The sequence below is a fragment of the Doryrhamphus excisus genome, linkage group LG8 (genome assembly GCF_037039965.1).
Source record: "Doryrhamphus excisus strain RoL-2023G ecotype Guam linkage group LG8, RoL_Dexc_Guam_v1.1, whole genome shotgun sequence".
Taxonomy (NCBI): Eukaryota; Metazoa; Chordata; class Actinopteri; order Syngnathiformes; family Syngnathidae; genus Doryrhamphus; species Doryrhamphus excisus.
The window spans coordinates 7,763,042-7,785,177 of NC_136364.1; the positions used below are offsets into that span (position 1 = coordinate 7,763,042).

Sequence of the window (22,136 nt, forward strand, 5' to 3'; positions counted from 1 at the left end):
GGTGGTCCCTAAAAGGTGGCAGCCATACAGGACGTTTCAAGCTTCCTTAATCAGCCATGTGCAGGTAACAGGTGCGGCCTTTTAGCTTTAATGGCTGGGAAAAAGAAGGCGAATGTGCACATGACTGCCTGGAGCGCCTGTCAGCTCGCCACGTCGCCACCTGCTCATTTTCCACTTCTCGTGGCTCCGGGGGCCGCCTCGCTGGTGCGTCGCTCCACCGCATCATGTGACCTTAACGCAAACACGGTTTTCATGTTTAGCCCACTTCAGGGGTGCCCAGACTTTTTCCTCGGGAGGGAATAAAACATGAAAGGATATGGATTTGATATGAGTAAATACTGTATCTTCATCTTAGTATAAACTTCATTTTTTTCTCCCAAATATTTCACTTTTCTTCAGAAACAATGTTGGGAAATTTTATTCTTGTAATATTCTGATTTTATTCCCATTATATTAGAACTTTTCGCCTGACCTAATTTTTACAAAAATGACAACATTAATTTGTTTTTTTCTCAAAATATTACAACATTGAAAAAAAGATATATATTTTTTAATATTTCAAGTTGATGCTACTAAAATGACATTATATTTCCCTGTAATATTACGAGCTTCTTTTATTTGCTGTTATTGTTTTTTTTTTTACTTTGAAACTATTCTAAGTGTCTTAAGGGTCCTAGAATATTTTCACATTTTTCACATATTTTCTTAACGTTATAACTTTTCCCTCAACTGAATTGTCCAAAAAATACTACTTTATTTGTTGTTTATTTTTTCTTACCATATTACAACTGAAAAAAGTTGTTTTCTTTATTGTTTCAACCTTATGCCACTAAAATGACATTATTTTTCATTATACTTTATAATACTTTTATCAAAGAATATTTTCACATTTTTCACATATTTTCTTAACATTATAACTTTTCCCTCAACTGAATTGCCCAAAAATTGCAACTTTATTTGTTGTTTATTTTTTCTTACCATATTACAACTGACATTTACAACAGATATTACAACTGTTTTCTTTATTGTTTCAACCTTATGCCACTAAACTGAATTGCCTAGTTGAGGGAATTGCCTAGTTCCTAGGTTTCTGCCGTATCCATGGCAATGCTAATGACATCTTCCACGGCTATAAAGAAAAGCTGAAGAGTCTCGGAAGACGGTTTAGGCAGGCTGTCTTTCCATCTGCTGGGTCAACACGGCGGCGAAAAAGTCCTTCCTGCAGGAGAGGTCCTCAGGGGTGACCACTAAAGGGGGCAAAGACGTTACTGCTACTTGAGTATTATTGAAAGAAGAAACGTGTTGTTCTCTGCTGTACAGCCAAGAACAGATTGATGCTTCCTCCTCGTTATGGAGAGTTTATGGAAATGACCCAGACACCCAACGTGTCAACATCAAGATGAAAATGTCAAGGAAAATATGACATTTTAATAAAAAAAAATATGAAAGGATGCAACTTTGCCACTTTGATATTAAGCACAGCGAACACATGGAGATATGCTTCCGTATATTTCATCTCAGCTTTGGCATGCGGGTGAAAAAGCATATTATTAATACTACTTCATTTCTTTTTCTTCTCATAATTATGACCTTATATCCAAAATATATGACTTTTTATTTTCTAAAGGCAAGACAACTTTTTTCTCTTATTTGGACTGCATTTTCCTAATGTTTTGACTTTTTCCCCAACCTAATTTGGCCAAAATTACATTTTTATTTGTTGTTTTTTTTTCTTTCCCATGATATTATGTCTTATTGAAGTATTTTAACTTCATGCTACTAAAATGATATTTTGATATATATGATATATACAGTGAAGAAAATAAGTATTTGAACACCCTGCTATTTTGCTATTTCTCCCACTTAGAAATCATGGAGGGGTCTGAAATTTTCATCGTAGGTGCATGTCCACTGTGAGAGAGATAAACTAAAAAGAAAAATCCAGAAATCACAATGCATGATTTTTTAACAATTTATTTGTGTGATACAGCTGCAAATAAGTATTTGAACACCTGTGTATCATCTAGAATTCTGACCCTGAAAGACCTGTTAGTCTGCCCATTAGAAGTCCACCTGCACTCCATGTATCATCCTGAATCAGATGCACCTGTTTGAGGTCGTTAGCTGCATAAAGACACCTGTCCACCCCATACAATCAGTAAGACTTTAACTTGTAACATGGCGAAGACCAAAGAGCTGTCCAAAGACACCAGAGACAAAATTGTACACCTCCACAAGGCTGGAAAGGGCTACGGAGCAATTACCAAGCAGCTTGGTGAAAAAAGGTCCACTGTTGGAGCTATCATTAGAAAATGGAAGAAGCTAAACATGACGGTCAATCTCAATCGGAGTGGAGCCCCATGCAAGATATCACCTCGTGGGGTCTCAATGATTCTAAGAAAGGTGAGGAATCAGCCCAGAACTACACGACAGGACTTGGTCAATGACCTGAAAAGAGCTGGGACCACCGTTTCCAAGGTTACTGTAGGTAATACACTAAGACGTCATGATGTGAAATCATGCATGGCACGAAAGGTTCCCCTGCTTAAACCAGCACATGTCAAGGCCCGTCTTAAGTTTGCATATGACCATTTGGATGATACAGAGGAGTCATGGGAGAAAGTTTTATGGTCAGATGAGACCAAAATAGAACTTTTTGGTCATAATTCCAATAAGCGTGTTTGGAGGAAGAAGAATGAAGAGTACAATCCGAAGAACACCATCCCTACTGTGAAGCATGGGGGTGGTAGCATCATGCTTTGGGGGTGTTTTTCTGCACATGGGACAGGACGAGTGCACTGCATTAAAGAGAGGATGACTGGGGCCGTGTATTGTGAGATTTTGGGGAACAACCTCCTTCCCTCTGTCAGAGCATTGAAGATGGGTCGTGGCTGGGTCTTCCAACACGACAACGACCCGAAGCACACAGCCAGGAAAACCAAGGAGTGGCTCCGTAAGAAGCATATCAAGGTTCTAGCATGGCCCAGCCAGTCTCCAGACCTGAACCCAATCGAAAATCTTTGGAGGGAGCTCAAACTCCGTGTTTCTCAGCGACAGCCCAGAAACCTGACTGATCTAGAGAAGATCTGTGTGGAGGAGTGGGCCAAGATCCCTCCTGCAGTGTGTGCAAACCTGGTGAAAAACTACAGGAAACGTTTGACCTCTGTAATAGCAAACAAAGGCTACTGTACCAAATATTAACATTCATTTTCTCAGGTGTTCAAATACTTATTAGCAGCTGTATCACACAAATAAATTGTTAAAAAATCATGCATTGTGATTTCTGGATTTTTCTTTTTAGTTTATCTCTCTCACAGTGGACATGCACCTACGATGAAAATTTCAGACCCCTCCATGATTTCTAAGTGGGAGAAATAGCAAAATAGCAGGGTGTTCAAATACTTATTTTCTTCACTACATATATTACAACATTCTTGTCAAATGAAATCATAATATGACTTTTTTCCCTCTTAAAATGTTGAATTTATTCTCCTAATATTACAGCTGTTGTTGCTGTTTTTTTAGTATATATTTTTTTGCAACTTTATGTAATTTTTTAGGGTAGGTAAGATTATGATATTATTCCCACAATTATTTTTTATTAATATTTTGTAAATATTATTATTTTTTCCCCAACCTCTGTTTCCAAAGAAAATAGTTTATTCTGGTAAAAAGAAATCTTCGTACATCTACTTTATTCTCATAATTTTTAAAATTCAAATATTTTTTAATTTTCAAATTTTTTCAGGTTTTAATATTTGAACTTTCTTGTACATTTTTTTCTCTTAATATTATGTCTTTATTGGCAGAATATTTGGACTTTATTCTTACCCAAACTGGTTTTCCTTTTTAATTTGCTTTTAATAAGATTATGACTTTTAAAAAATTATTTATTTTAGTCTTTAATATTATAAATATTTCTAATATTTTATATAAAATATTTAACTTAATATTTTAACTTTTTGTCTACTTTAGTTGGCATGTTTTTTTTGTCATAATTATTGTGCAATGACTGCTTTTTTCCCATATTTGCTGTTGTTTTTTAAATTTTATGTCGAGGGGTGCACTTTGGATCCCCCTGCTCTAGAGCCTACAAACAAACAAATCGAAACAAATCTAAATCAAACAAAGTGACAAATCTAGTGAAGAGGCTTTTGACCACTTGGACCCCCACCCCCCCATCTAAAAATACACACAGGTGGCTTTGTCAGAAGAGAGTCCATTTGAAAACCCGCCACTGCCCCAAATAGATTGCAGCTCTGTCTTCTGTTGCAAAACTCCATCACCATGCTGCAGAATAAAGAAACTGAATTGTGAGTCTGAAAGGTATGAAACTGTGTGTGTGTGTGTGTGTGTGTGTCGCATAAGTATGATATAGTGCAGCACTTGTGCTTGCGGTCACCCCTCCCGAGAGCTTGATGGAATTCATGAACATAGTTGACGGGTTCTTTCTCTGCACCCTACCTTGATACCTTGATGTTGTTATCCTTCACTTCGTTTGGATCAGATCACCAAGAAGAATATGTGACTCTGTGGTGCCTTTTTAATAATAAATAACACACACGTTTTCGTCTTCCTCGATCTAGTTTGCTTTTAAACCATTTTCCTAGCCATGATGAAGACATCTTAGGGAGAGAAATGTATTTGAAACTTGGGAGCGAGCCCAGCAGCCCATTGAATGTTGGGCAAACAAGAGCGTTATGCGCTTCAATGGACTCCCCCTCGCGTCGGGAAGGAAATAAGAAGACTAAAAGACAGCATTGTGTTGAGCTAAGTATGAGCTGGTGTTTGGAATCTAAATGTGCTGCTGTGAAAGCAATCCCTGGCCTCAGTAGTCATCAGCAAATACAGAAAGCAGTCAGCGTGTATTCCCCCGTTGAGACTATTAGCCTCCCAGCCCAACGCAGACGTCGTCTGGCTACAAATCCACCGCTTTGTGCGTGCAAATAGTCGGAAATCAAGCAATTTTTTACGGATAGGTCAAACCCGGACGGGGATGTAAAATCTGGCTGTTTTATTTATTTGGAATTCCCATCAGCCGATATCATTCCACGCAAAATCATCTTTGGAATAATGTTTTCTGTCCTGGCGTGCCGGATGAAAATATGACGTCTGATCGGGTGCACGTCTTGATTAAACGGCTGCATCAGCAAATAAAGACGCAGTAGGATTCAGGGCTCCATTAATATCAGTACGACCAAATCACAAATCTTTTTGTCATTTTTGAAACAAGCACCTGCTGCTCTTTGAGAAGAGCGTCTCCACGCAGCTCCAATAAGACCAGTAAACGTCATGAGATTAGCCTGGGGCTGCACCTGACCACTATTTTCTTCTCGGTCGATTCATTTGAAGCTTGATTCCTTGAGTCAGTATGACTCTAACACTAACAGATGAATGATGTTCAAAAAATATTCACATTTCAGAGGCTGTCATCTTCAAATCAAAAAAATGACTAATCAAATACCAAATTAGCTGTCAGTTGATCAGATCATCAATTAATCATCAATGAATGCCTTTCACATTTGAGAGGCTGCAATCAGAGGATATTTACATTTTTTGAATCAAATTAAATTGATTCATCAAAAACCTAAAAAGAGTGTTTGTTTAATTGGGTAATTGATTAACCATCGATTGATTGTTGTATCTCTAAAGAAAGGTAAAGCAATTAATATTTGAGAGGTGGAAATCAGAATATTTACATTTTGAAATCCAAAACGATTAATCAAAAACCAAAATAGTTGTTGATTAATTGCATAACTGATTAACCATCGATTAACTGTTGTAGCTGTCAAGAAATTAAATATATGCACATTTAAGAGGCTGCGATCAGAGGATATGTACATCTTCAAATAAAAAAATGACTAATCAAATACAAAATTAATTGCCAGTTGATCCGATAATCAATTAACCATCAATTAATTGTTGTAGCTCTGATTGCAAAAAGTGATTAATCAAAAACCAAAAAGAGTGTTTGTTTAATTGGGTAATTGATTAACCATTGATTAATTGTTGTATCTCTAAAGAAAGGTAAAGGAATTAATCTTTGAGAGGTGGAAATCAGAGAATATTTACATTTTGAAATCCAAAACGATTAATCAAAGACCAAAATAGTTGGTGATTATTTGGATCATCGATTAGTTGTTGTATCTCTGAAGAAATGTAACAGTATTCACATTACAGAGGTTGAAATCAAAGGATATTTACCTTTTCAAATCAAAAATGATTAATCAAAGACCAAAATAGTTGTTGATTAATTGGATAATTGATTAACCATTGATTAACTGTTGTAGCTCTCAAGAAATTAAATATATGCACATTTAAGAGGCTGCGTACATTACGTTAAGAGGATACGTACATCTTCAAATAAAAAAATGACTAATCAAATACCAAATTAATTGTCAGTTGATCAGATCATCAATTAACCATCAATTAATTGTTGGAACTCGAAAGGGTCTCATATTTGAGAAGCTGCAATCAGAAGATATTTATATTTTTTAATCCAAAATTATTAATCAAAGACCAAAAATAGTGGTTGAATAATGGGATAATCGATTAAGCATCGATTAATTGCTGTATCTCTAAAGAAATGTAGAAGTATTCGTATTTGAGAGGTTGAAATCAGATTATATTTACCTTTCGAAAACAAAAACGATTAATCAAAGACCAATATAGTTGTCAATTATTTGGATAATTGATTAATTGTTGCATCGCTGAAGAAATGTAATAGTATTCACATTTCAAAGGTTGAAATCAGAGGATATTTACCTTTAAAAAAATGATTAATCAAAGGCCATTATTAATTAATTGGATAATTGATTAACCATCGATTAACTGTTGTAGCTTATCAAGAAATAAAAAAAAATATGCACATTTAAGAGGCTGAATTGTGATGATTTTTCAATCAAAAAGCCTTTAATCGAACAACAAAATAGATTAATTGGATAATTGATCAATAGTTGATTCATTGTTGCAGCTTGAGATTTGTCGCTGGTCACGTGTGACAGAAATGTCTTTTTTTATCTTCACGAGACCCGTTTGGACAGTTTGAGACTGACAATACTGACATCTACAGGGCTCAAGTGGAACAGCAAGGACTGTCAAGTGCATCGCATTGTCGCTTAGCTAGACGCCAGTGTTGTACCGCTATCAGGCATTATAGTTGGGCCTTGGCAGCGCTGTCCTTGTTATTATGAGACGTTTAAGGAAAGTTATGGATGTACGAGTCACAATGACCTGAATAATAGCCGTCCTTTTGTGCCTCACATTTATCCTGCCAAAGCCTGCATCCTTTGAAAGGACAAGGCTATGAAAGCACAATAAATATAAAATTGAGGTCCGGGCTGTGTTTGTTTTGAACGTGACATAAGCCAATGTGTGCCTTTTTAATACCAAAGCGCAGGTATGAATCCTTCACGGTGATTTACGGACAACATCTTATTACAGCCGCTGTCAAAAAGGCCATTTGAGTCCCAAATGCTGCGTCTTAAAAAGGTAGAGCCAGAGGCAAACAAATCCCCAAAAAACAAAGATTTGATTTAAGCGCGGTCGCTAAAGTTCAAGGCTGGAGGAAAGAAAACAACAACAACAAAAGGTAATAGATGTCGCGGGTCGGTGTATTGTAGCGTTGGCGCTAGCTTCATCGGAACATCAATCTCCTGTCGGAAAGCCGTGACTCTTGTTCTGGGCCGAGTGATGAATAGACGAGTACATGCAGCACATTAGGAAACATTTCCACTGGCAGCACTTTAAACTTCAACTCTTTCTTCACTCACACGGAACATCATCCGTTAAATATTGGCTTTCAACAATTAGCTTTGACTGAGTGCAGAGAATTATTCCGCTAATAATGCTGTACAAACACTCTCTCATTGTTTCCTTTTCATTTAAGTCCAAAAAAAAGAGAGGGGCGACCTTCTATATTGCTTTCGGAGTGCCGAGCAGCTAGCCTAACTGGCAGGGGAATGCTAACAATGTCCAAAACAAACATTTCAATCACAGGAACAGAAGGTAGTTCTGATTTTTTTTTCTTTTAAATCTACGGCACCACAAAGTAATTATCTGCTAACAAACCAACACTGCAGAACAGTCTGGATTTAAACATGCGAGCATGCTAACATAGCAATGTTTAAGAAACGTTATGCTAGTTAACTAGCCTAACAAAAGGTAGTACTGATTTTTTCCGTCTTCCTGACTTCTTTTTTGTTTTGTTTTTTATGCTACCACACATCAAACGAATTATCTGCTAACACTGTAGAACGGTCTAGAATAAAACATGCTAGCATGCTAACATAGCAATGTTTAAGAAACGTTATGCTAGTTAACTAGCCTAACAGAAAGTAGTGCTGATTTTTTCCTGACTCTTTTTTTTAATTCTACAGCACCACAAAGTAATTATCTGCTAACAAGCCAAAACTGCACAACAGTCTGGAATGAAACATGCTAGCATGCTAACATAGCAATGTTTAAGAAACGTTATGCTAGTTAACTAGTCTAACAAAAGGTAGTGCTGATTTTTTACGGCACCACAAAGTAATTATCTGCTAACAAACCAAAACTGTAGAACGTTCTGGAATAAAACAGGCTAGCATGCTAACATAGCATTGTTTAAGAAACGTTATGCTAGTTAACTAGCCTAACAAAAGGTAGTACTGATTTTTTCCGTCTTCCTGACTTCTTTTTTGTTTTGTTTTTTATGCTACCACACATCAAACGAATTATCTGCTAACACTGTAGAACGGTCTAGAATAAAACATGCTAGCATGCTAACATAGCAATGTTTAAGAAACGTTATGCTAGTTAACTAGCCTAACAGAAGGTAGTGCTGATTTTTTTCCCTGTCTTCCTGACTTCTTTTTGGTTTTGTTTTTTAATGCTACCCCACATCAAATGAATTATCTGCTAACATTGTAGAACGGTCTGGAATGAAACATGCAACCATGCTAACATAGCAATGTTTAAGAAACGTTATGCTAGTTAACTAGCCTAACAGAAAGTAGTGCTGATTTTTTCCTGACTTTTTTTTAATTCTACAGCACCACAAAGTAATTATCTGCTAACAAGCCAAAACTGCACAACAGTCTGGAATGAAACATGCTAGCATGCTAACATAGCAATGTTTAAGAAACGTTATGCTAGTTAACTAGTCTAACAAAAGGTAGTGCTGATTTTTTACGGCACCACAAAGTAATTATCTGCTAACAAACCAAAACTGTAGAACGGTCTGGAATAAAACAGGCTAGCATGCTAACATAGCATTGTTTAAGAAACGTTATGCTAGTTAACTAGCCTAACGGAAGGTAGTGCTGTTTTCTTTTCCCTGTCTTCCTGACTTCTTTTTTGTTTTGTTTTTTATGCTACCACACATCAAACAAATTATCTGCTAACACTGTAGAACGGTCTGGAATGAAACATGCTAACAGAGGAATTTTTAGATTTTTTTCCCCCAAAATTATTTTTTACGACTGCCTGTAAAATGTCAAATTCACCAGCTTTTAATTATATCTTGATGTATAATACACTTTATGACATGAAAATATAGCGTCCCAACCTATTTCTACATGCTAACTATAATATTGGACACAGGATCCACTTGTAACTAAATTCATTGATGGCCTGCTTATCTTAGGAGGATGACACCCATCCATCCTTTTTCACTTATCCAAGGTTGGCTTGCAGGGACAGCAGCCTAAAGGCTGGGTTATACTTTCCGCACGAACGAGCCGCACAGAAATCCGCCCGAGAAGCCATGCCTCTTTACTCCGTGCCGTGTCTGCTCCCAAACTGCAGTGTATGGAAAACACATGGTCTACCACGGTACTAAACTCGAGCAGAAGCAGTTTGCCATTCATCCTTCCAACATGGCGACCCTTTGTGCATGTATTTATTTGCTGCTGCGGCAGAAAAGGAAGAGAAGGTGGTCCCCTTGTCCTTTAACACCGCAGGGACTTGTACTCTGGCAGGAGAATGTGCTTACCAAAGGTGTGCTGAACATGGCTGAAAACCACACAGGACTTTTGTTCATGCACACCAAATACAAATATGTTTTTCAGTTAGAGAATTTCCTAGGTCCATGGTGTGGACAGTCTGGCCCACACGAATGCCACATGGAGGGGCGTGTTTGAAAAAGTGACATCATTTGGCAGAACTCGCAGATGAGTCACACATAAACCAACATTTAGCAGGCAAGACCAGACCTCCCTGTCTCCGACTACTTTGTCTAGATCCTGTGGCATTCCCAGACCAGTTGAGAGACATAGTCTCTCCAACGTGGCCGGGGTCTTCCCCGAGGCCTCCTACTGATCAGAGCTGCCCTGAGCACCCTAAGCCTTTCTGGTAAGGTATGTTCAGGGAATCTGGAGAGGAGGATCCACCAGATTGAATGTCAGAGTCTGGAGGAGTAGTGTGGTCCGGACCAACTCTATACTCTCAGCAACCGGTCCCAACCAGTCCACATGTGTTTCGTGGACTTGGGGAAGGTATTGCAAGGGCCGGCTGATGTCACAGGTACCGTTCAGGACTTTTATGGACAAAAGCCCAGGAGTTGAGGGGATCCGGTTTGGCGGCTGCGGGATTGGGTCCCTGCTTTTTGCAGATGATGTGTTCCTGCTGGCCTCATCAGGCCGCGATATTCAACTCTCACTGAAACAGTTCTAAGCCAAGTGTGAAGCGGCTGGGTTGAGAATCAGCAGCTCCAAGTCCGAGTCCATGGTTCTCACCCAGAAAAGGGTGCATTGCCATCTCTGGGTTGAGGATGAGATCCTGCCCCAAATGGAGGAGTTGAAGTACATCGGGAAGGATAAAACATGAGATTGTAAGTCGGATTGGTGTGGCATCTGCAGTGAGGTGTACCCTGCAACGGTCTGTTATGGTGAAAAGGGAGCTGAGGCCACAGGCAAAGCTCTGAATTCACCAGTCCCGCTACGTTGCTACCCTAACCTGTGGTCATGATCTTTTGGTAGGGCCTGAAAGGACAAGGTTTTGTCAGTAGGGTGGCTGGACTCTCCCTTAGAGATAACGTGAGATAAACGGGATAAACGCCGCTAGATGCGCTGCCAGATAAGGTGACTTGGGTGTCTGGTCAGCATTCCCCCCGGTCACCTCCCTGGGGAGGTGTTCCGGATTTGTCTGACCAGTAGGAGGCCTCGGGGAAGACCTGTGACACGTTGGAGAGACTATGTCTCTCCACTGACCTTGGGATCCCCCGTGACCTGACCTCAAATAAGCAGAATAAGATGGATGGAGGGGCGGCACGGCAGACGCGTGGTTAGCACGCAGACCTCACAGCTAGGAGACCAGGGTTCAATTCCACCCTGTGTGGAGTTTGCATGTTCTCCCCGTGCATGTGTGGGTTTTCTCCGGGTACTCCGGTTTCCTCCCACATTCCAAAAACATGCTAGGTTAATTGGCGACTACAAATTGTCCATAGGTATGAATGTGAGTGTGAATGGTTGTTTGTCTATATGTGCCCTGTGATTGGCTGGCGACCAGTCCAGGGTGTACCCCGCCTCACGCCCAAATACAGCTGGGATAGGCTCCAGCACCCCGCGACTCTCGTGAGGAAAAAGCGGTAGAAATGAATGAATGAAAGATGGATGGAATAGAAATAATGTTTGTACTGTAATGTTTTGATCATTACTTTGTACTCCAGGTGTTATGCTAACATCACTGCCAGCATGTTTAAAATAGCCAAACATGCTAACATAGCAACACATAGATCATACATCCCATGATTCTATGATTCTCTACTGGTGTAGAAATATAACACAAATTAACAACAATATTATATGCTAAAAAATACAAATATATACAAATACAAAATACAAACATGGTTTGCACGCTAAGCTAGCAATGCTTAGCTAAGTCTTCCAACAATAAGCGAGCATGCCATACAGATATTCAACTATACTAGAAAAAGCTTGTCGTATTTAACACACTGCAGGGTTGTTTGTCATGGTAAATATGCTAGCACTTAGCGTTTCAAGTCATTTTCCGCTAACTTCATTACAACAGTAATTAAATGCACGACTAATCCAAACAGACTGAATGAGGAAGGAAGTCATCATTTTTAAACACTATCTTGGAAAATGACTTTTTTTTTTCTCCCCTCCCCTTCAGCGCACGCTTGGATTTTCAATATTCTCATTCACATATTTCTGGTTTTACGAGGAGGTCGTATAAGAAGATTAAGTATGTCGATCAGAGTGCTCCTCACAAAAATGCAAAGCGTACAGATAGGGATTATGCTGAATAATGATGAATGGGAAAAGTGTCTTTTCTAGCATAAGGAAGTGCGTGTCCTGCAGGATAATGTGTTCAACATTGGCTTTTGGGATCACTTTCACTCACAAAGAATGTCATTTGGGAATGTTTTCCCTGAATGAGAAGGGATTGGGGGAATATATGAACATAAAGAGTGATGTACTTTTCACTTTAATTCCCTTCATTCTCACCTTTACTCCCTTTTAGAGCACTAATATTTACACTTCATTGACAATATTATGTAGTTATGTCGAATATTCAAACAATGTGAAAAATAAAGATAAAAATAACAACTGATGCTGTACTATACATAGTAATTCCCTTAATACTCGCCTTTTGTAATTTTCTAAACCCTTTTAGAGCACAAATACTTACATTTCAATAATTAAAATTATTCATATTATTATATACTTGTATTGTTTAATATTTCAATAATATATAAATAAAAGATAAAATAATAATACATTTGAATACAGTGGTGCAGCACTGTACACTTCATATTCACTTTTTTTATTGGCTTTATATAGGCTATATTATATACAGTTATTCAAAGGCAATTGGAGTGCATAACATTAAGTGTGATGGAAATAAGAGTAATAAGTAAATATATAATACATGATTAACTTTTGAATTTTTGTGTTGACTGCTTATCACTTTAATTCCCTCATTTCCCCCCTCTCTTTTACAGCACTAATACTTCAATATCAATCATTGACAAAATTATTATTTATGTGGAGAATGTATTTTTTCATTAAAAATGTGAAATTAAAAGGTATTGGAAAAACAATACATCAGTGTTTATGTAAAGTGTTTTTTGTGTCTGCTAAGACGTTTGTACTACATTAAATATACCTTTCCTCCTGGCCAGATAATTATCACTGTCTTTCTGTCCTCTAACTTCCTGTTTTCTCGCTTTGCCCCCCCTCATGCTATCAGTGGAAGGGACAAAAAGCAAACCTAAAGGTGAGTTATTGCCTCCATTTTCTTGCTACATGATTTATGTTGCACTCGGCGCTCCCAATAAAGTGTGTGCCGTGTGCCTTGGCCTTTATCCCCCCCACCCCCCAACCCTCCGCCGGCAAGGCAGTATTAGCATACGGCGCTCGTGGCAAAGCATCTTTTTCTGCTCTCTACTGTTATTTCTTTGCTCACGTACCGTATGAGCGTGCATGTCAGGCCGCACAGCAGGGAGCCACGCTCTGGTGGAGGGTGGGGGGGTTTGTTGGTGCTTGTGGTTCAAGGACACTGGGAAGTGTTTTTTTTATTGGCTTTCCTCACATTGATTCTTCCCAGCCGACCTTCACGTTGGTCCATTTTACCCCAAAGAAGTCATGATTTGTCCTGTGTTGTACAGCTGATATTTGAAGTATAATTTCAGCCGAATTATGCATGCAAATGTTGTTACAAGTTACACAACTGGGGGCAAAAACTTTTTTTTTTACTTACTACATTTTTCATTAACATTTTTTTCTCAAATGTAATAAAAAAAAATTTGTATCATTCATTCATTCATTTTCTATCGCTTTTTCCTCACAAGGGTCGCGGGGGTGCTGGAGCCTATCCCAGCTGTCTTCGGGCGAGAGGCGGGGTACACCCTGGACTGGTGGCCAGCCAATCACAGGGCACATATAGACAAACAACCATTCACACTCACATTCATACCTATGGACAATTTGGAGTCGCCAATTAACCTAGCATGTTTTTGGAATGTGGGAGGAAACCGGAGTAATGTGTATATTAACAGTATTCATGTGCATATACTGTAGTCTGCATACAGTATATGATACACAGTACAGTATTACAGTATTACATTAATCATCATGTCCTCTAGTTGACCAGGACACAACGCAGTAGTTGAGCCACTTTCCATAGTGGGTACATTGTTATTGTCATTGTTTCCTGCACAAGAAGACACCCCCCCCCCCCCTTTTTCCTCCACAGAGGGATATTTATTGCCCGTCCTCCCCCAAAACACTGTGTCAAATCACAGGGGAGGAGTTTGCAGAGAAGCACCTGAGTGGAGCGCAGTTACTGTCCTGAAAACTTTATTTGGAGGGGGGGGGGCAAGTGCTGTTGTTTTTTTCCTGTCTTCTATAATGACCTCTTTAACATTTTAATGAAGTCATTAAAAAGCACGCGAGCATGCACAACATGGCCTCATCTCAAGTCATTACTGACGGAAGCCTTAATTGATAAACAGCGCATGCTGATAATTGCAATTTTGACACGGCTATTTTCACGTAAAAGTGTCCAAAGTGTGGCCCGAGGCCCCATTTGGGGCCTGCTGATCTTTATTTATTGGACCGACATCCCACATCACTACACGGTTTGTGTAGAAATTGCTGAAACTGAATAGCTCCATTTTCACCAAGATAGCAAAGATTCATTTGTTGTTTGTTTTTTTTCATTAGTTTTTGACTTGACATACATTTAATCAGTTTAACGTAGTTGCCGTAAATGCTGGACCATTAATCGCACCTGAATATTAGTTGCAACCACCAAATTTTAAAAGATACATATATAGGCCACACTTATCTATAAGCCACAGGTGTCCACATTGTAACATGGGATATTTACACAGGAAGACAGACTATAAACCTTGCAATCCCACCCACGGTGTTCCCAACATCACTTGTCAGCTCCTGTGAATTAGATGCTTTTTTCAACATGCTAGCGTCCAAGCAGAAGCTGTCGTAATTCAACACTTGATCAAACTTGCTTAAGATTTATAAGATCAAAACCCGTTCACTGCAGAAGACATGCGATCTTAAAGGCCACTTCTGAAACTCAGAAGCGCAAATTTTATTTGCAGAATTTCCTGTGTGATGTTGAATTGGTTAGAATTGGATGGGTTTTAGAATTTCATTCATTCATTTTCTACCGCTTTTCCTCACGAGGATCGCGGGGGGTGCTGGAGCCTATCCCAGCTGTCTTCGGGCGAGAGGCGGGGTACACCCTGGACTGGTGGCCAGCCAATCACAGGGCACATATAGACAAACAACCATTCACACTCACATTCATACCTATGGACAATTTGGAGTGGCCAATTAACCTAGCATGTTTTTGGAATGTGGGAAGAAACCGGAGTACCCGGAGAAAACCCACGCATGCACGGGGCGAACATGCAAACTCCACACAGAGATGGCCCAGGGTGGAATTGAACCCTGGTCTCCTAGCTGTGAGGTCTGCACGCTAACCACTCGTGCCGCCCAGTTTTAGAATTTGATTTCTCAAATAACTCGAGAAGGCAATTTGAGTAGTAATTGTGTACGAATGCTGAAGCTGAACTGAAATGCTGGATAGAAAATGTAGAATTTTTAAAATTTTATTTACAAAATAGATGAATGAGCTGAAGATTTGGACATTGGAATGGTTTGGACTGGTTGAGAAATGCGGAATCATTTTCTGTGGCTGAAAGTGTAGAATGAAGGAAATCCGGACTGTTTTGCATCGTGTCCATGGATCGCCACCGTGTCCTGAATGCACTAGCTAGGTTTTGTCGGATGGGTTGAATGGGATTGAGAAACATGGAACTAATCGTCAGCTTTTGTTGGGCAAAGTTGGGCCAATTCTGACTATTCCCAAATCTGACTTGATTGACTTGATTCCACGTGTGGGCTGCCAGCAGTCACACTTGGGAACGCTGCAAAGAGGCCAAGAAGAGAAGGGACAAGGAGAACATTATTAATCAAAGCTATCACAGCCTTTGCTTTTACCGTAATTACATATGGATTCTCCATAACGGGATCAGCGGGATATGGGAAGTCCTCGTATTTCGCCCTTCAGATTTTGAAGTGTGCCGAGCAGCTTGAGTGAGTTGAAGATGTAAAAGTTAGCAGACATGCCTCACTTTGGACAGGTAATTTAGCCATTAGCTCCCCCCGCTAATGGATCAGAGGGAGATTTAGTGCTAATTAGCCAGCGTTGCGTTAAAGACTTGTTAAATCTTTCCAATCAAGGAGAGGAATAGCTCTTAGCGTGGGGGGAGCGTTATTGGAAGGCGACTTAACAACGTTTGTGTCAGCGTGAGGGATGGCTGCTGGTGACAAATATGACCTTTCCCTCGTTATTGGGACAATTTAGGAATAATGCGTGTTGTTCCTCTTTGGCTGTCACAGAAGGTCAGTGAAGGCGACACGATGTTGACTTCAAGCAGCACCTGATGAATATGTGCCCGCGTCAAGCCGTCACAGTGCTGCCATTATCAACTCCGCTGCCGAAGTTGTTTTCTATAAGATGTATAATACTTTACATCCTTGTCGCTATCGTGGAATAGTGTTTAGAAGACATGACTCGTTCCTCAGTTTTGTTTTAGCCAAAAGGCTGAGGTCACCTAAATGCTATTTAACCAAAGGGATAGCAGCAAACTTGGGCAATAACAAGTATCTTGGTTTTTCAGTTTTTTTGGTTTTTCATTTAACCGCTGCTTCACTTGCTTCAGGCAGTTGATTAAGGAGGTCAACTTGTGGGCCTCAGAAGGTTTAAATGAGCAGTACAACTGAAGGTCATCGGCAGAAAAATGGTAGGAAACATCACTGAACTGCTGTATTATCCGACCAAGAGGTAGGACATAAAATAAAAACAGAATGGGGCTTAGGGTTGAGCCCTGTGGGACGCCACACAGTACATTTCCGGGCTCTGACATTGTATGGTTGGCAGACTCATTAAAACCTCTGCCAGTGAGGTACACCAGCAAAGAATCCCAACCAGGTCTTCTAGTCTGTTTGCTAGGATGTTGTGGTCAACTGTCTCAAAGGCCGAAGACAGGTTTTGTTTTTGGATTGTGGGAAGATACTGGAGTACTCCACACATGGGGAGAAGATGCAAACTCCACAGAGAGATGCCCAAGCATAGAATCAAACCCAGGTCTTCCTGACCTCCTGACTGTGTGACCAGTGACCACAATGCTTACGACTCTGCTGTAATCCTGACATACAAAATCTCAACGTCGAATACAGTCCATCTAAACCTGCTTCTCCCACAGCTTTGGAAAAAAAGTAGGCTTCACTACAGATTTTAAAATGCAGCTTGGAGCTCTGCCAACTGTCGGTCAGGTGTAATTTTAGTATTTCTTCAATGAACAGGCTAAGTTAGCATGCTGCTGCTGTTAAAATGTGAAATGTGAGTGTAATGTTAGCACTGTAGCATCACATAGCTATGCTAGTGCTATGGTATCTGTTACACTGAGAAAGAGATACATTGTATATGTCCAAAATGGTTCAATTACACAATAGCGCTTCTTGGAGACACACCCAGCTCATTAGCATTAAAGCTACACATACACATAAAACGCTAACAATACACTGTTGTCACCTCTGACCGTGAAAAAGATGATAATATGGGACATGTGTACATGTACAATTTATCATGATGGTGAATACTGTTTATTTGATATGAACCGTTCTGCGTGTTCATTTTCCTCCTCAGAAAAGGTCAACGCTAACGTGTCGCTTTTGTTGCTGTGGATGGTGGCAGCAAGAAGACGTAAATGCTATAATAAAAAATGACGGTCTCCATCTTGGTGTGACAGGTAGCCATTATCAAGACAGCCTGATTACAGGTGATGCTGTCTGTCATTGTGTTCAAGAATGTGTGGCGGATGTTCTTTGGTCTTTCCCAAGAAAGTATTCATTGTACCTCGGTTACATGAAGGAGCCTGCGATGGTCTTTAAACAGGGCAGCTGTTAGCCGTGTGAAATTGCTTTCAGGGTCCGTGTTTGTCAAACGAGGAGAAAGAATGTTTCCTCGGCGGCCAGTGGAGGAGTAATAGATTTCATTAGAAGTGGAGAATATCCTTATTTGCAGCCTGGTGGTGATATAAAAGATTCAAACCTTGGTGAAGTGTGCGGGAGTGAAGGTTAAACGGAAGGTTAAAGATAAATTCCTGAGAAAGGAATATCATTGAAGATGTTTCTTTGTGGGTTCATATTACATGATAACTCACCTGTCGGCGTTGCACGCTATATACTCGCTTTTGCGCAGGTTCAAGAGGCTCACTCATGTTTGTTAATGATGGATGTCGTGGACCATATGGATTGAGCAGCCTGAGCAGGTCCAGGGGGTGTAGCGTTGCCGTGTGGGGTTCTTTGGCATCCAGCGGGTGTCCTGACAGCAAAATTCACTCATCTTTCATCTTGAGACCGGGCTCAGAAAGGCCAAGAGGCGTTCCTGCGGTGCTAACGCTGCGTCGGCGCTCCTCACGGGCCAAAAGGTCGGAGGATGGCTGCTGGCAAAGTCCTCATCGACGCCATCAATACACACGCTGGACACACCTTTGACAGAGAACGCTGATTAAAATGGATGTAGCGCTACAGGGTCACTTTGTCGCAAGGCCTGTCGACTGACGGTTGTGTCCTCAAATGCATCCATGAAAAACTTAACTCGACTTTTTTTTTAAATAAAGAATATTCCAAACTCTTTTCTTTGGAAACTAATTTAGTCATTATCATGCAAATGTATTTATTGCATCTTAGGTGCTTTTTCATGAACCAGGAAGTAGCATGCTAGCTAACATGGCTGTACCAACAAACATTTTTTACACTTATCTGAATAGCTCCTCGTAATAGTTCTCTCTATTGTTTGACACCATCCCCCATCTTGTTCATATTCCTATGTCATTATCCATGAACCAGCAGGTAGCCTGCTTACCAACATGGATGTACTAGCAAAGATGCAAAGGCCCTAGAGCTGTCCTATCTAGTTGTGACCTAGCAAGGACTACAAGAAGTGTTCAATCTAGTTGTAAGCATGAACTGCCTAGTACTACTAGAGCTTTCCTATCTAGTCATGACTATAAACTGGATAGGACTGCAGTAGTTGTCCTATCTAGTTATTGGTATGAACTAGTTAGGACTACTAGATCTGTATTATCTAGTGTAGTTGTGAACTAGCTAGGACTCTGGAGCTGTCCTATCTACTCATGAGCATAAACTGGTTAGGACCACAAGAGTTGTCTTATCCAGTCATGACCTAGTGGAAAATACTGGAGCTGTCCTATCTAGTCATGAGCATGAACCAGTTAGAACAACTAGACCTGCTTTATCTAGTTCTGAACCAGCTGGGACTACTACTGTGGTCCTATCTAGTTGTTAGCTAGTATTAATGGAGCTGTCCGATCAAGTCATGAGCATACCGTGGTTGGAGCCACGAGAGTTGTCCTATCTAGTTGTGAACTAGCGACAACTACTGTGGCTGTCCTATCTAGTCATGAGCACGAAGTAGTGAGGACCTGTTTTTATCTAGTTATGAACTCGCTAGGACCCTAGAGCTGTCCTATCTAGTCATGAGCATGAAGTAGTGAGGACCTGTTTTTATCTTGTTGTGACCTAGCTAGGACCCGAGAGCTGTCCTATCTTGTCATGAGCATGAAGTAGTGAGGACCTGTTTGTATTTTGTTGTGAACTAGCTAGGACCCTAGAGCTGTCCTATCGAGTCATGAGCATGAAGTAGTGAGGACCTTTTTTATCTTGTTGTGAACTAGCTAGGACCTGAGAGCTGTCCTATCTACTCATGAGCATAAACTGGTTAGGACCACAAGAGTTGTCTTATCCAGTCATGACCTAGTGGAAAATACTGGAGCTGTCCTATCTAGTCATGAGCATGAACCAGTTAGAACAACTAGACCTGCTTTATCTAGTTCTGAACCAGCTGGGACTACTACTGTGGTCCTATCTAGTTGTTAGCTAGTATTAATGGAGCTGTCCTATCGAGTCATGAGCATACCGTGGTTGGGGCCATGAGAGTTGTCCTATCTAGTTGTGAACTAGCGACAACTACTGTAGCTGTCCTATCTAGTCATGAGCATGAAGTAGTGAGGACCTGTTTTTATCTTGTTGTGAACTAACCAGGACCCGAGAACTGTCCTATCTAGTCATGAGCATGAAGTAGTGAGGACCTGTTTTTATCTAGTTATGAACTCGCTAGGACCCTGGAGCTGTCCTATCTAGTCATGAGCATGAAGTAGTGAGGACCTGTTTTTATCTTGTTGCGAACGAGCTCAGACCCTAGAGCTGTCCTATCTAGTCATGAGGATGAACTCTTGAGGACTTAATTTATATGGTTATGAGCTAGTTGGTTTCCCAGAGGAAGGCTGCCCAGAAGAGAGGCCAAATGTCTTCCCAGACAATGAGAGGAGTCCAGTGGCGATGGCTAAAAGTGCCCTGAGAGAAGTCTACAGTATGTCGCTAAAGAGGTGATAGAAAGTGTCACCGACAGGAGCCAAAAATATTCTCACTCTGCACTTTTCATCTGTGTCTGCTCTCGCGGGAGATGAACTTGAGGGAACGCAGCAAGTTATTTTAAAACTTGTTATTGTGATTTCCTTGAAGAGCGCAGGAAGATTTACACTGAAGGCGCCCTTGCATCATCACCTCCGTGTGCATATTAGATCCGAGCTTGAATAGATAGACCACAGTTTTGAGGAAAGGGGTAACGACACAAGGGAAACGAGTTGACGTTCAAACCTGAGATCTTTGAAGACGTCGTATCGCGCTCGCACCCAACCAGCTTCTAGCGGTGGAGCTGCGCCGCCATTTCGATGGAAGGAGCCAAGACGAGAGCGAGCAGCCTGGCATCAGGAGTCACATGGGAGATGGCAAAGTCTGTTTTATTTCTCCTCCTCACCACACACGCCTCCAGAGGCGTGCACTTTTAATTACATGGAATATTTATACACTCTCTCCCAACATGCTGGCAAATAGGCCGCACGCTTTACGCTCGGCCTATTAATTACATTTTTGTCAAGACGCAGCATTAGTGGTGATTAATTCATGTCTTCTCAAGGGATGTTCATGTGTTCATCGGAGAAACACCACAACCAGAAAAGGAAGATGTTTTTATGGATTTCTGCCACATTGTATTGCTCATGTAAATGTGGGCATTCTTTATTTTATTTTTATTTTTTTATTTTTGTTGGAATGGGGAGGAATGGTCTTCTAGTCTTCGAGAGGAGCAGGACAGTGATAGTAATCTGCCAATGAAACTGCTCTTCTGTCTGGAGATGATGCTGTGCACTGAACCGTATTGTATTATTTTGGGTACGTGTCAATGGGACATCATTTCGACACCCATTTCCAATATCTTGCACCTCTTATGCAACCAATAAGGTCACCAAAATATTAGAAAGCTGCTGTAATGATGAGCTGTAATGCTCAAATCTTACGTCTGTAGGTTTTTATTCGTTTCTACAAGTTACCATTTTGTATTGTATATTCATTCATTCATTTTCTACTGCTTATCCTCATGAGGCTTGCGGAGCTGCTGGAGACTATCCGTGAGAGGCGGGATACACCCTGGACTGGTGGCCAGCCAATCACAGGGCACACATAGACAAACAACCATTCACACTCACATTCATACCTATGGACAATTTCATTCATTCATTCATTCATTTTCTACCGCTTTTTCCTCACGAGGGTCGCGGGGGTGCTGGAGCCTATCCCAGCTGTCTTCCGGCGAGAGGCGGGATACACCGTGGACTGGTGGTCAGCCAATCACAGAGCACATATATACAAACAACCATTCACACTCACATTCATACCTATGGACAATTTGGAGTCGCCAATTAACCTAGCATGTTTTTGGAATGTGGGAGGAAACCGGAGTACCCAGAAAAAACCCCATGCATGCACGGGGAGAACAAGCAAACTGGCCGAGGGTGGAATTGAACTTGGGTCTCCTAGCTGTGAGGTTTGTGTGCTAACCACTCGCCCACCGTGTGTCCCACATTGTACATTATTAAGTTATTTTGTTTATGTGTTGGCTGCACTGCTGATATCTTCTAATGTTTTACACGTAAGAAAATATTAGGACCAGCTGGGCATCATAATCACAATAATAAACATTTTCACATTCATACCTGGGCATTCTTATCTGAAGAC

General features: G+C 40.5%; 1 protein-coding gene across 3 annotated transcripts in view; it reads left to right on the forward strand.

Annotated features, from left to right (window-relative positions):
- LOC131134296 (cell adhesion molecule 2) overlaps positions 1-22,136 on the forward strand; it is a 114,133-nt gene that overhangs the window by 62,981 nt on the left and 29,016 nt on the right. Inside the window, exon 2 of one of the 3 annotated variants that reach the window (XM_058079412.2) lies at positions 13,195-13,221. The exons of the other annotated variants lie outside the window; for them this stretch is intronic. Within the exon in view, the coding sequence (XP_057935395.2) occupies positions 13,195-13,221 (27 nt within the window). The remainder of the gene's footprint in view (positions 1-13,194; positions 13,222-22,136) is intronic. 3 annotated transcript variants of the gene reach the window in all.